General features: G+C 44.5%; 1 protein-coding gene across 1 annotated transcript in view; it reads right to left on the bottom strand.

Annotated features, from left to right (window-relative positions):
* Positions 1–11,641, bottom strand: part of SLX9 (SLX9 ribosome biogenesis factor) — a 187,215-nt gene extending 175,574 nt beyond the window's left edge. Inside the window, exons 1-2 of the mRNA XM_069733515.1 lie at positions 11,444–11,641; positions 6,294–6,402 (exon numbers count right to left, since the gene is read on the bottom strand). Of these exons, the coding sequence (XP_069589616.1) occupies positions 6,294–6,402; positions 11,444–11,602 (268 nt within the window). The 5' untranslated portion in view covers positions 11,603–11,641. The remainder of the gene's footprint in view (positions 1–6,293; positions 6,403–11,443) is intronic.
* Positions 11,642–14,999: the final 3,358 nt, after the last annotated feature.

The raw sequence follows: 14,999 nt of genomic DNA on the forward strand, positions 1-14,999 counted from the left end.
CTCACCGGCGGCTGACCCTGGGAGACCCTATAAACCATTAACCCCAGTGATCAGTAATGTTAAGCAAAGATAAGGGGTGCTTGGGAACCAATGACAAAACATGGTTAATCCGATCTTGAGATATTCAGATTTTAAGAACGATCAAGAGAAACATATAAGATATAATGTAAGATCAATAGGGCAGTCAGAAGGGTACTTATCATTTGGATGTCTTGTGACCTCTACGCGTTTCACCACACGGCTCATCAGGAGGTTAGATGGATAGATATCGCATGGTGAAACATCATACTGTGGGGGTGCTTTTCTGCAAAGAGGACAAGACAACTGCACCATATTGAAGGATGGATGGGGTCATGTATCGCCAGATTTTAACCAATAACCTCCTTCGTGGCTGGGCTTTCCAGCATGGCAGTAACCCAAAAGACACAGCCAAGCATTTCAAGGTCCAGGCGGGGTCTAGCCAGTCTCCAGACCTGAACCCAATAGAAATTCTTTGGAGGGAGCTGAAACTCAATGTTGCCCAGCGAGAGCCCAGAAACGTGAAAGATCTGGAGAAGACCGTATGGAGGAGTGGGCCAAAATCCCTGCTGCAGTGTGTGACCATTTCCGGTGACTACCTCTTGAAGCTCATCAAGAGAATGCCAAGAGTGTGCAAAGCAGTCATCAAAAGGTGGCTACTTTGAAGAACGTAGAATATAAGACATTTTCAGTTGTTTCACACTTTTTTGTTAAGTATATAATTCCACATGTGTTGATTCATAGTTTTGATGCCTTCAGTGTGAATGTACAATTTTCATAGTCATGAAAATACAGAAAAATCTTTAAATGAGAAGGTGTGTCCAAACTTTTGGTCTGTACTGTACATGGCAAAACACTGCTAATATTAAATGGCTTTCAGAAAACATGCTCTTTCTGCATTTTTAGGATTGCCGTCAGTGATGCTTAAACAGATGATGCTGCGACCTCTAGCTACAGCTTGTGGACAAAATCCATGGGCAGCACTGAAGCAGTGGCGGGCGAGTATTGCAGATTTTATTAGGTTTACCTAGAGCAAGCTAATGCAACTAGAACAAAAAAAAACAAAGCAAAAACACAACTCATTCTTGCAAAACCCCATTTAATATAGCAACTGGGACAGTTCAGTATAATTCAAAAATAAGACTTAACCCGGATATATTTGAATCAAATTAAAAATGTCAAATAAACATCTTTTTTTACTTTATCCTACTAGACCAGGGGATCATCAGCCAAGTCAAAATGGATCAATTAGGGCTTGTTCACAAGTTGTCTTTTTGCTGCTCTATTTTTCTTGCAGAAAAAAAACAGTGTTTTACAGTACCAGCAAAGTGAATGGGATTTCTGAAATCTCATGCACAAACTTGCTTATTTATTTTTTTCCTTGCAGATTTGAACCTTCAAAAGATTCTTTTTTTTTTTTTTTTTTTTTTTTCTTTTAATTTGCAGAATGGCAAATCTTTCAGCATTTTTGGAGCATTTTTCATCCATTCAAATGAATGAAGGGAAAAAAAAAAACATTAAAAAAAATGCACACAAAAACGCAAATATTTTAAACAGCGTTTTACTGCCAACTCTCTGCCTTTTGCAGTAGAAAACTCTACTGTTAACACTTAAAAGTGCGTACATAGCCTTATTGTGCAATCTACGAATGATGGAAACCAGAGCTCAAAACTAGAATACCGCGTTCAACTAAAACCAAAGGAATCTTCACCCATCTGTCAGAACGGGAGCAAGGAGCTGATGATGGACGAAATTTAGAACAGATCCCTGATAAATTAATTTTCAGATGAGCATTAGAACATGATATGCAGATACTCATTAACATTAGTATAGCCTTTAGTATTACACTTAGAGTAATGAGAAAACAGAGCTTATCCTAAGTGCAGATATCATTTTGCAGCAAGATGATGGCATAAAATTACAGGTGCTGATCCAGCAGGCCTTACATGCACATAAGGCTTCTTTCACACTTCCGTCTTGAGACGGCCGTCATAATGCGTTGGCACGACGTATCGACGGACGTTGTAAAAAAAGTGGCAAACGGATGTAACGCATTCAGTAAAGGAGAGAGAGAGTGAGAGTGAGAAAAAAGAAAGAAAGAAAGAAAGAAAGAAAGAAAGAAAGAAAGAAAGAAAGAAAGAAAGAAAGAAAGAAAGAAAGAAAGAAAGAGAAAGAAAGAAAGAAAGAGAATTCCAGTGTGACGGTCAGCGACGGATCCTGCGTCCAAAGGCTTCCATTATAGCCAACGATGGACAGCGCAGGATCCGTCACTGAGCGATTTTCCAACGTGCAGAAAAAAAAAAAAACATTCCTCTGAACGTTTTCTCCGCCCGACGGACAGAGATTTTCCGACGGATCCAATGCACAACGGATGAAACAGAAGGCCATCCATCACAATCCATCGCTAATAAAAGTCTATGGGAAAAATTTGCAGGATCCTGTTTTTTCAAAAATCGACAGATTTCGACGGGAGGAAAAAGGCGCAAGTGTGAAAGAAGCGGTTGACATGTGCAGACACTGAAATAACAGACCAAAGGCAGCTGCTGCCATTCCTGTACACATTTAATAAGAAAGGAATCTGCATGTGATCAGTGATTGCAGGAGCGACAACTGGGCAAACAAGGCATAAATACATAAATAATGCTCACCCGTGGACTGCGTGAGGTTCTCCTAAAGCTGAACCTGTGTCCTAACCCCATACAGATTCGTCTACAAATACACTGCATGCAGAATTATTAGGCAAGTTGTATTTTAGAGGATTATTTTTTTTATTGATCAGCAACTATGTTCTCAATCAACCCAAAAGACTCATATCAAAGCTTAATATTTTTGGAAGTTGGAGTGGGGTTTTTTTTTTAGATTTGGCTATCTTAGGAGGATATCTTTGTGCAGGTAACGATTACTGTGCAGCATTATTAGGCAACTTAATAAAAACCAAATATATTCCCATCTCACTTGTTTATTTTCACCAGGTAAAACCAATATAACTGCACAAAATTTAGAAATAAACATTTCTGACATGCAAAAACAAAACCCCCAAAAATTAGTGACCAATATAGCCACCTTTCTTTATGATGACACTCAGCAGCCTCCATCCATAGATTCTGTCAGTTGCTTGATCTGTTTACGATCAACATTGCGTGCAGCAGCCACCACAGCCTCCAGACACTGTTCCGAGAGGTGGACTGTTTCCCTCCCTGTAGATCTCACATTTTATGAGGGACCACAGGTTCTCTATGGGGTTCAGATCAGGTGAACAAGGGGGCCGTGTCATTATTTTTTCTTCTTTGAGACCTTTACTGGCCAGCCACGCTGTGGAGCAGTTGGAGGCATGTAATGGAGCATTGTCCTGCATGAAAATCATGTTTTGTTTTTTTTACGATACCGACTTCTTCCTGTACCACTGCTTGAGGAAGTTGTCTTCCAGAAACTGGCAGTAGGTCTGGGAGTTGAGCTTCACTCCATCCTCAACCCGAAAAGGTCCCACAAGTTCATCTTTGATGATACCAGCCCATACCAGTACCCCACCTCCACCTTGGTGGTGTCTGAGTCGGAGTGGAGCGCTCTGCCCTTTATTGATCCAGCCTCTGGCCCATCCATCTGGCCCATCAAGTCACTCTCATTTCATCAGTCCACAAAACCTTTGAAAAGTCAGTCTTAAGATATTTCTTGGCCCAGTCTTGACGTTTTATCTTATGTTTCCTGTTCAAAGGTGGTCGTTTTTCAGCCTTCCTTACCTTGGCCATGTCCCTGAGTATCGCACACCTTGTGCTTTTTGTTACTCCAGTAACATTGCAGCTCTGAAATATGGCAAAACTTGTGGCAAATGGCACCTTGGCAGCTTCACGCTTGATTTTCCTCAATTCATGGGCAGTTATTTTGCGCCTTTTTTGCCCAACACCCTTCTTGCGACCCTGTTGGCTATTTGCCATGAAACGCTTGATTGTTCGGTGATCACGCTTCAAAGATTTCCAATTTCAAGACTGCTGCATCCCTCTGCAAGACATCTCACAATTTTGGACGTTTCAGAGTGTTACGCTCACGCCCTGACTGGTGGGTGTGAGCTTGAGGGATTTGTGGCCCCACTTTGCCACAAACCAGACTACCCTGGAAGGGGCGTGACTATGACAGCTGCCTGGGTTTTCACTGGAGCCTCTGATGGTGAGGTCAGGCTTGTGGAGCAGGCAGCTGCCAAGTGCTACTCCAGGCTGTGGCTGCTGATCCCACTTGGAGAACAGGAACACTAGGACAGGTGCGGGCATCAGGCAGGACTGGCAGAAGAGCACGGCTGAAACTCAGATGAGTAGGCTGGCACGGCTGAGACACAGGGCTGGCAGAGACACGGCAGAGAACACAGGGCTGGCAGGCACGGCAGAGAACACAGGGCTGGTTGGTGTGGTGTATGAAGGAACAGGTAGGGACCTGTTCACACTGGAAGTGCAGGTAAGGAAACAAGCAGAAAGGAAAGAAGTATGAAGGAACAGGTTGGGACCTGTTCACACAGGAGATGCAGGTACGGAAACAAGCCAGAAGGAAAGGAGAATGAAGGAACAGATTGGGACCTGTTCACACAGGAAGAGAAGTGCAAGACTGCAGATAGGAGCGAAAGAGCAGCAAGCAGCAAGAGATAGCGTAGCAACAAAAGATAAGCAGAGCAGAACCGCATGGAATGCGGAGAGGAGCTGTAGCAAGAGATTTCTGCAGAAGCTAAGCAGAGCAGAGCCACAAGGAATGTGGAGAGGAGCTGCAGCAAGAGATTACTGCAGCAGCAGAAGCTAAGCAGAGTAGAACGGAGCAGAACCGCAGGAGTGCGGAGCAGAGGTTAAGCCACAAAGGTACAGAACAGGCAGAGCCGCAAGAGTGCGGAGCGTAAGCAGAATGAGAACACAAGGACAGACACTACAGGGAAGGAAGCCACAGACAAGGAGACCAAGATTAGACTAAGTACAGACAAGGCAATGGAACAAGACACAAGGACAAAGACACAGTGACCAGGATATTCTATCTCCTGGAGGGCGGACAACAAGATCAAGGCAAGAACACAACGAAAGACCACTAGAGAGGGAGTAACACAGAGCAAGGCCTGGCAAACTCAGAAGCTAAACACAAACTGAGCTAACACATTGCACAGGCCCAGTCCACTGGGTGGAGCTGCACTAAATGCTGGAGGCCTCTTGGTAATTGGTCAGGAACAGATTAGACTACTTTCACACTAGCGTCGGCCCGTCGCAGTGCGTCGGGCCGATGTACCAACGCATCCTGTGACAACGCAGCACAACGGGGGCAGCGGATGCATTATTACAACACATCCGCTGCCCCATTGTGATTTGCGGTGAGGAGGGAGCAGAGTTCCGGCCGCGCATGCGCGGTCGGAAATGGCGGACACGACGCACAAAAAACGTTACATGTAACTTTTTTGTTCCGATGGTCCGTCACAACACGACGCAACCGTCACACGACGGTTGCGACGTGTGGCAATGCGTCGCTAATGTTAGTCTATGGGGAAAAAACGCATCCTGCAGCCAACTTTGCAGGATACGTTTTTTCACCAAAATGACGCATTGCGATGTGCGTCGTACGATGCTAGTGTGAAAGTAGCCTTAGACAGGTGCACCTGATCCCTATAAGAACCAGAGAGTTCAGGCGCCGCCCCCTATACACACAGCCAGGAAGCATGCAGAGAGCAGAGGCACAGAATATGGAGCTGGCAAGAAATAGAATAATAAAATAATAATAAAAGTTAATTTTTACGGTAGATGCTTTGCAGTGAATATTGATTGATTTCTGGACCTATAATCCTATACTGGCTGTGAGTTTGATGCAATAGAGAACCAGCATACAGCACACGTACATCAATGTGAGTCAGCTGAGTAATATAACTTGGAAGCAAATAATTGTATCATCGCTCTCTAGTATAAAGCAAAAAGTGACATATTCAGCTGCATTAGAGACAAACCGATGAACAAGGAGGGGAAAACTTGGCAAAGATGGATGTCAGCCTGCAGTTCAAAGGAAGACCATGTACTAGCCTGGTGGTCAGACTGGGATCACAGGACAACTGTCCGTAATGAAATGTAATCAAAATGAATGGATGCAACAGAGATGGGATGAAAGAAATGACACTTCCAGACTGCTACTAAAAGTGTTGCATCATTTCCTTACAAGTCCTGCACTTCAGCCATAGTGTATCCATCAGTGAGAAAGCACAACGTTAGCCATATCCATGAACCCATCCAATGAGGACGAAGTGTTAAACATAGAAGATTATTAAATACCTTTGTCGGCAGAGACCAAACTTTTTGCTTCCACTTCTAACTTTTGAGTTAAATTTTCAGGCTCAATTGTAGTTGATGCAAAGATATTCGGGGACAATAATGCCCAGTCCTAAAAAATCAAAAGTTTTGCAGTTTTTACACTTTTGTTTTTTAACCATTTCTTGAATTACTTTTGTCAGTTAGACAACAAATGCAAAAGATATTGTCTGTCATTGTTAGTTTGCTTACTGTAAGTGATATCTGTAATTTGTATGTAACCCATTCTCATGCACAGGACCATGGAATCAATGGTGCTATATAAATTATTAATAATAATAATAATACTGTCAGCTGTGAAGAAACGGTCACACATAGCAGCCTCTCTGCTAGATGTGGCTAAATGTGTTCTGGGCTTTATAATGGCAAGTTGTGCAAGGTGAGGGTTTGGTCACATGAGCATATAATAAAATTCTCAGTTTTATCCAGAAACTTTTTTTTTTTTCTTCATCTCTGACATTTTTATGCATAACCGTTATTAAAACTGTACTAGGTTAAATACAGTTTCCTATGTTTAAAAATGAAATATATCCATAGAAATCCGATGCTTATAGAGTGGCTCCATATGGAATCCAATTCTTTTTTATACACCTATAGACGTGAATAGATCAGTCTGATCTGACATGGAAGCTACCCCTGCTCTGCTTCTGGGTTTCTTAAGGGGTGGAGCAGTGTGCTCCTGAAGACTGACAGTTCAGACCATCAGTATGGTCGTGCTGTTTGTCCAAGCTCATACTCACCTATGCTAATAGCAAACTGTAAATCATACAGCTTACAAGCTGTGAGCAATCCTTGCCTAGGTAACCGGCCACTCCGATACTGCAGGGTGGCCTATACAAGAAAAAGAAAACAGCAAAGGCCATAAGAAGGGGGATCACCAGGCAGCAAGGTTATATGCAAAAAACACAGCTTTTATTAAGTAGAAATACACGACAAAAGGAAAGCTAAAAACATCTAAAAACAGATAATAACCATGCCTAAAATAAGGCAAGTGCCTACAAAACATACAACATAGGGGGGGGGGGGGGGGGGGAAATGACATGCATGCAAAAGATATGGACAGCATATGTACCAACTACAAATATGTAGTAACAAAGCAGGTTATATTAAATGAACAATAAATGCCCTAGGAGTCACATATAGTGAACTGGAAATGCACAAGGATATAATACATGCAATATATCAGTTCTAAGCCCACCAGAATAACCTATAAATAAGTTAGCATAGTACACAAATAAATGCACAAAAAACCATGTCTTAAATGCTTCTGGATATAACATAAGACTATCGGTCACTGGCAAATATAAGTCACAATCAGTGACAAGTAAGGACCAGACAAAATAGCCCTAAAAGCTCAAATGATCAAAATAGACCAGAAATCTAAGAAACAGGCACTAAGAAAGAGAGCATATATGCCTGTTTCTTAGATTGGCTTATTATACCCAATCTCTCTGTGTGGGGGAAATGGCAAGCTGGCATGCTTTGCACATAGGGAGCGGCTTCACTTAGTATGCCATATTATTGCTCCATGCACAATCTGGTCTATTTTGATCATTTGAGCTTTTAGGGCTATTTTGTCTGGTCCTTACTTGTCACTGATTGTGACTTATATTTGCCAGTGACCGATAGTCTTGTTATATCCAGAAGCATTTAAGACATGGTTTTTTGTGCATTTATTTGTGTACTATGCTAACTTATTTATAGGTTATTCTGGTGGGCTTAGAACTGATATATTGCATGTATTATATCCTTGTGCATTTCCAGTTCACTATATGTGACTCCTAGGGCATTTATTGTTCATTTAATATAACCTGCTTTGTTACTACATATTTGTAGTTGGTACATATGCTGTCCATATAGGAGTCTGCAATATCTTTTGCATGCATGTCATTTTCCCCCCCCCCCTATGTTGTATGTTTTGTAGGCACTTGCCTTATTTTAGGCATGGTTATTATCTGTTTTTAGATGTTTTTAGCTTTCCTTTTGTCGTGTATTTCTACTTAATAAAAGTTGTGTTTTTTGCATAAATCCTTGCTGCCTGGTGATCCCCCTTCTTATGGCCTTTGCTGTTTTCTTTTTCTTGTATATGTGTATATTCTAAGGTCAGGGTTGGATCCCAGTGTTTTACATTATGTGGTGCCCCCATACGTTAGTTTCTCACTGCAGGGTGGCCTGTAACCTTGACGATGAGCTGTACACAACAGAATAAAAAATCCTTCAAGAAAAGAGGATTTTTAATGAAGAAGTAAATTGCAGAGTTGCTTGTTTTTACAAGCACTGTGCAATTTTACCCATTAATGAAGAGGAGACAACCCATATTTTGAAATTTCAATGTGATTATGTAAGAATAGAGCAAGAGTTGCATTCTGTAAGCTTGGATCCTGGCACTCTCGCACCATACAGTCACTACTGATTTAAATATGAGCTGTCAGCATAAGACAAACACAAGGCAATTGGTAGAGGGCCATGACCGCATTATCTGAGTCAAAGGACCTTTTAAAGGAGTAATATCTGATAATATCTGGTTTGAAAATGAGGAAATCAAAATAAACTTCACAACATATCTGATTTTACCTCCAAGATAACATATCACCACGCTGGCCAGCAATTAGCTGACGAAGGTCATGTGGCATAAAACAGTTCTTGAAAACACATTATTTTGCAGCAAGAAAAAAAAAGCAATAGGCTGGGACTTAGGTGACCAGCAGTCATGAAATACATGTCAGATCTATTGTCTGATTATTCCCTTTCACCAGGGTCCTTTTCATTTTCATCAACTTAATGCTAAGATTAGTGCTATATACTGCGATTGTCTGAAGATCAAAAGGGACATTAACAGCAGCTATGCCCACAGGTGATCAGGAGACAAGAGTGGGCAAATTCCTGCCGCTGTCTCTCGAACCCATGTGGGGAACTCTGCCTACTGCCATCTCATGTATCAAAACTCAGGAGACAGCAGTGGTTAGATGCCTCCCATCTATGATCAGGAGACGGCAGTGGGTAGATGCCCCCATCTATGATCAGGAGACGGCAGTGGGTAGATGCCCCCATCTATGATCAGGAGACGGCAGTGGGTAGATGCCCCCATCTATGATCAGGAGACGGCAGTGGGTAGATGCCCCCATCTATGATCAGGAGACGGCAGTGGGTAGATGCCCCCATCTATGATCAGGAGACGGCAGTGGGTAGATGCCCCCATCTATGATCAGGAGACGGCAGTGGGTAGATGCCCCCATCTATGATCAGGAGACGGCAGTGGGTAGATGCCCCCATCTATGATCAGGAGACGGCAGTGGGTAGATGCCCCCATCTATGATCAGGAGACGGCAGTGGGTAGATGCCCCCATCTATGATCAGGAGACGGCAGTGGGTAGATGCCCCCATCTATGATCAGGAGACGGCAGTGGGTAGATGCCCCCATCTATGATCAGGAGACGGCAGTGGGTAGATGCCCCCATCTATGATCAGGAGACGGCAGTGGGTAGATGCCCCCATCTATGATCAGGAGACTGCAGTGGGTAGATGCCCCCATCTATGATCAGGAGACGGCAGTGGGTAGATGCCCCCATCTATGATCAGGAGACGGCAGTGGGTAGATGCCCCCATCTATGATCAGGAGACTGCAGTGGGTAGATGCCCCCATCTATGATCAGGAGACGGCAGTGGGTAGATGCCCCCATCTATGATCAGGAGACGGCAGTGGGTAGATGACCCCCCATCTATGATCAGGAGACCGCAGAGGGTAGATGCCCCCATCTATGATCAGGAGACCGCAGAGGGTAGATGCCCCCATCTATGATCAGGAGACGGCAGTGGGTAGATGCCCCCATCTATGATCAGGAGACGGCAGTGGGTAGATGCCCCCATCTATGATCAGGAGACGGCAGTGGGTAGATGCCCCCCCATCTATGATCAGGAGACGGCAGTGGGTAGATGCCCCCCCATCTATGATCAGGAGACTGCAGTGGGTAGATGCCCCCATCTGCGATCAGGAGACGGCAGTGGGTAGATGCCCCCATCTATGATCAGGAGAAGGCAGTGGGTAGATGCCCCCATCTATGATCAGGAGACGGCAGTGGGTAGATGCCCCCATCTATGATCAGGAGACGGCAGTGGGTAGATGCCCCCATCTGCGATCAGGAGAAGGCAGTGGGTAGATGCCCCCATCTATGATCAGGAGACTGCAGTGGGTAGATGCCCCCATCTATGATCAGGAGACAGCAGTGGGTAGATGCCCCCATCTATGATCAGGAGACAGCAGTGGGTAGATGCCCCCATCTATGATCAGGAGACGGCAGTGGGTAGATGCCCCCATCTATGATCAGGAGACGGCAGTGGGTAGATGCCCCCATCTATGATCAGGAGACGGCAGTGGGTAGATGCCCCCATCTATGATCAGGAGACGGCAGTGGGTAGATGCCCCCATCTATGATCAGGAGACGGCAGTGGGTAGATGCCCCCATCTATGATCAGGAGACCGCAGTGGGTAGATGCCCCCATCTATGATCAGGAGACCGCAGTGGGTAGATGCCCCCATCTATGATCAGGAGACGGCAGTGGGTAGATGCCCCCATCTATGATCAGGAGACGGCAGTGGGTAGATGCCCCCATCTATGATCAGGAGACCGCAGTGGGTAGATGCCCCCATCTATGATCAGGAGACGGCAGTGGGTAGATGCCCCCATCTATGATCAGGAGACGGCAGTGGGTAGATGCCCCCATCTATGATCAGGAGACTGCAGTGGGTAGATGCCCCCATCTATGATCAGGAGAAGGCAGTGGGTAGATGCCCCCATCTATGATCAGGAGACCGCAGTGGGTAGATGCCCCCATCTATGATCAGGAGACCGCAGTGGGTAGATGCCCCCATCTATGATCAGGAGACCGCAGTGGGTAGATGCCCCCATCTATGATCAGGAGACGGCAGTGGGTAGATGCCCCCATCTATGATCAGGAGATGCCCGCCTCTTTCTATCGATCTGCACCTGTAGGGAGACAGCTGGGTGCAGTGACCGGACCATCCTGCGCCCCGTCAGTGCATGTAAGGCTACCCTGGCAGTAACAATAGCATCACTACAGCCATACACGTCCCATGCAGCCATGAGTCTTCTCACCTTTCCTCCCACCGGTTTGCTCCAGGACAGCGGTACAGACAGCTCCGGGGCACCGGGAATCTTGTAGTCTTGTGCAGTGGGGGCATTTTCTCCGGAGGAATTAACTTTCACAGCCGCCACATGCAGCTTCTGCCGAGCACGTTTTATTTTCCCTACCATACTTTCTACTTCCGGAAGTGAGTGTCCGCGTCGCCACGGCAACGTGCGTGCGGGATAAAGTTCCCTCAGAGCACAAACGTTCCGTCCCTTCCCGTCCGTTCCGGCCACTTCCGGGGCGCAGCTCTCCCCGGTGCAGTGTGCAGACAGCACACTCACTTACTGCAGTAGCCTCCATTGCTGACTGCTCCCCTCATGGCACCATTATTATTTGGTGACCGAGCTAAAGCTAAATTCATATATTTCCATAATATTACACTCATCTATTATCTATGGAAAATCCATAAAGATAAAAGGATTATTCCATAAAAACTATACACTATGTGATAAGGACAGCTGAGAACTGAGAATTTTTTCATCTCTGTTAGGTTAAGGCTACTTTCACACTAGCGTTTTTTTTTTTAATACGTCGCAATGCGTCGTTTAGGGGAAAAAACGCATCCTGCAAAGTTGTTTGCAGGATGCGTTTTTGCCCCATAGAGTTCCATTACCGACGCATTGCGACGTATTGACACACGTCGCAACCGTCTTGCGACGGTTGCGCCGTGTTGTGGCGGACCGCCGGGAGCAAAAAACGTTAAATGTAACGTTTTTTGCAGCCGACGGACCGCTTTTTCCGACCTAGCATGCGCGGCCGGAACTCCGCCCCCACCTCCCCGCACCTTACAATGGGGCAGCGGATGCGCCGGAGGAATGCATCCGCCGCCTCCGTTGTGCGGCACAACAAACACTAGCGTCGGAATCTCAGCACCGACGCAATGCGACGGTCCGAATCCGACGCTAGTGTGAAAGTAGCTTAAAATAGGAAACCCAGTAAATGTGAACAAAAAGCTTTGCAGGATCTTGGCCAGTGGCCACGTTGGTAGTCCATGGCCGAACAGGGCCCTGCAAGCCTCTTCCTACCTTCCGGACCACCGTCATGGCCATTGTACTAGGGTCCTGCAAATCTTCTTGCTCAACTTTAAGGCTATGTGCACACGTAGAAAAATCAGCTGCTGATTTTTCCACAGCGGATTTTATAAATCCGCAGTGCAAAGCCGCTGCGGTTTTTACTGCGGATTTATCGCGGTTTTTAATGCGGATTCTGCTGCAATTTTCCATCTGCATTTTTCTATTGGAGCAGATGGAAAACCGCTGCGGATTTTGCACAAAGAATTGACATGCTGTGGAAAATAATCCGCTGTGTTTCCGTGCGGCTTTTTCCGCAGCATGGGCACAGCGTTTTTGGTTTCCCATAAGTTTACATTGTACTGTAAACTCATGAGAAACTGCTGCGGATCCACAGCCAAATCCACAACGTGTGCACATAGCCTAAAAGTCAGATGTTACTCAGCCTCTCTGCCACTGTCCCGGGCTTTGATGACAAGCTGCAGCGGTGACATCACAACTAAAGTGCATATGAACACTGCAGCCAATCACATCACTCACAGTACATGATTCTTCCCTTCTAATCTAGATTCACACAGTAAGTGACCAGTGTAAACAATGCGCACTTGGTTTTATGTAGCACACCAGTGTCTCATGTTCTTAGAAAAGCTCCAATTGTGAAAGACGGTCCATAATTAAGTGGCCATTCAGAGTACATTGTTATAGAACAATGTTTCTCAACTCCAAACATCAAGTACCCTTTAGTTAGGACACCTGTGACGATTTCTGAGGCTTTGAGTAGCTAAAGGTCACATATCTTTTATTCCCCGTGTCCTTTCCTCTGTAAAGTGTGAAAAAGTGTTTGCCCCCTTCCTGATTTCCTATTCTTTTGCATCTTTGTCACACATAAATGTTTCAGATCACCAAGCAAATATAAATATTAGACAAAGACAGCACAAGTAATCACAAAATGCAGTTTTTAAATGAAGGTCTTTATTATTAAGGGAAAAAGAAATCCAAACCTGCAGGGCCCTGTGTGAAAAAGTGATTGCCCCCTAAACCTAATGACTGGTTAGGCCACCCTTAGCAGCAACAACTGCAATCAAGCGTTTCCGATACCTGGCAATGAGTCTTTCACAACACTGGAGGAATTTTGCCTCACTCAACTTTGAAGAATTGTTGTAATGCAGCCACATTGGAGACTTTCCAAGCATGAACTGCCTTTTAAGGCCACATGCACAAATTTTTTATTTGGTCAATATTTTACATCACTATTTGGAAGCCAAAACCAGGAGTGAGTAAACAGTGCAGAAGTGGTGCAGGCGTTTCTGTTTATATTATACTTTACCTCTGACTGTTCCACTCCTGGTTTTATCTTACAAATACTGATGTAAAATACTGACCAAATACTCAATGTGCGTGCATGGCCTTAGGGTCAATTGGGTTAAAGTCAGGACTCTGACTAGGCCACTCCAAAGTTTTGATGTTGTTTTTCTTAAGCCATTCAGAGGTGGACTTGCTGGTGCGTTTTGAATCCTTGTCCTGATGCATAACCCAAAAGCATTTCAGCTTGAGGTCACAAATAGATGGCCAGATATTCTCCTTCAGGATTTTTTGGTAGAAAGCAGAATTCATGGTTCCACTTACCACAGCAAGTTTTTTTTACTGTTGGTATGATGTTCCTTTTCTGAAATGCTGTGTTACTTCTACACCAGACGTAATAGGATGTACACCTTCCAAAAAGTTCAACTTTTTTCTCATCAGTCCATAGAGTATCCTCCCAAAAGTATTGGAAATCATCAAGATGTTTTCTGGCAAAACTGAGATGATCCTTTTATGTTCTTAATTGCTCAGCAGTGGTTTTCGTCTTGGAACTCTACCATGCAGGCCATTTTTGCCCAGTCTCTTTCTTATGGTGGAGTTATGACCATTGACCTTAACTGAGACAAGTCAAGTAATGCCTACAGTTCTTTAGATGTTGTTGTGGGGTCTTTTGTGACCTCTTGGATGTGTAATTGCTGCGCTCTTGGGGTTATTTTGGTTGGCAAGCCACTCCTAGGAAGGTTCACACCTGTTCCATGTTTTCACCATTTCTGGGTAATGGCACTTATTGTGGTTCACTGGAGTTCCAAAGCTTTAGAAATTACTTTATATCCTTTTACAGACTGATAGAACTCAATTACTTTGTTTCTCATTTGTTCATGAGTTTCTTTGGATCGCAGCAAGATGTCTAGCTTTTGAGGATCTTTTGGTCTACTTCACTTTGTTAGGCATATCCTATTTCAGTGATTTCTTGATTGAAAACAGGTGTGGCAGTAATCAGGCCTGGATGTGGGTAGGGAAATTGAACTCCGCTTTCCAAAAATGTGATAAACCACAGTAAATTTATGTTTAAAGGAGGGGGAAGGGAATCAATCACTTTTTCACACAGGGCCCTGTGGGTTTGGATTTCTTTTACCCTTAATAATAAAAACCTTCATTTAAAACATACATTTTGTGTTTACTTGTGTTATCTTTGTCTAACATTTTAACT

This window comes from Ranitomeya imitator, chromosome 7, assembly GCF_032444005.1.
Source record: "Ranitomeya imitator isolate aRanImi1 chromosome 7, aRanImi1.pri, whole genome shotgun sequence".
NCBI lineage: Eukaryota > Metazoa > Chordata > Amphibia > Anura > Dendrobatidae > Ranitomeya > Ranitomeya imitator.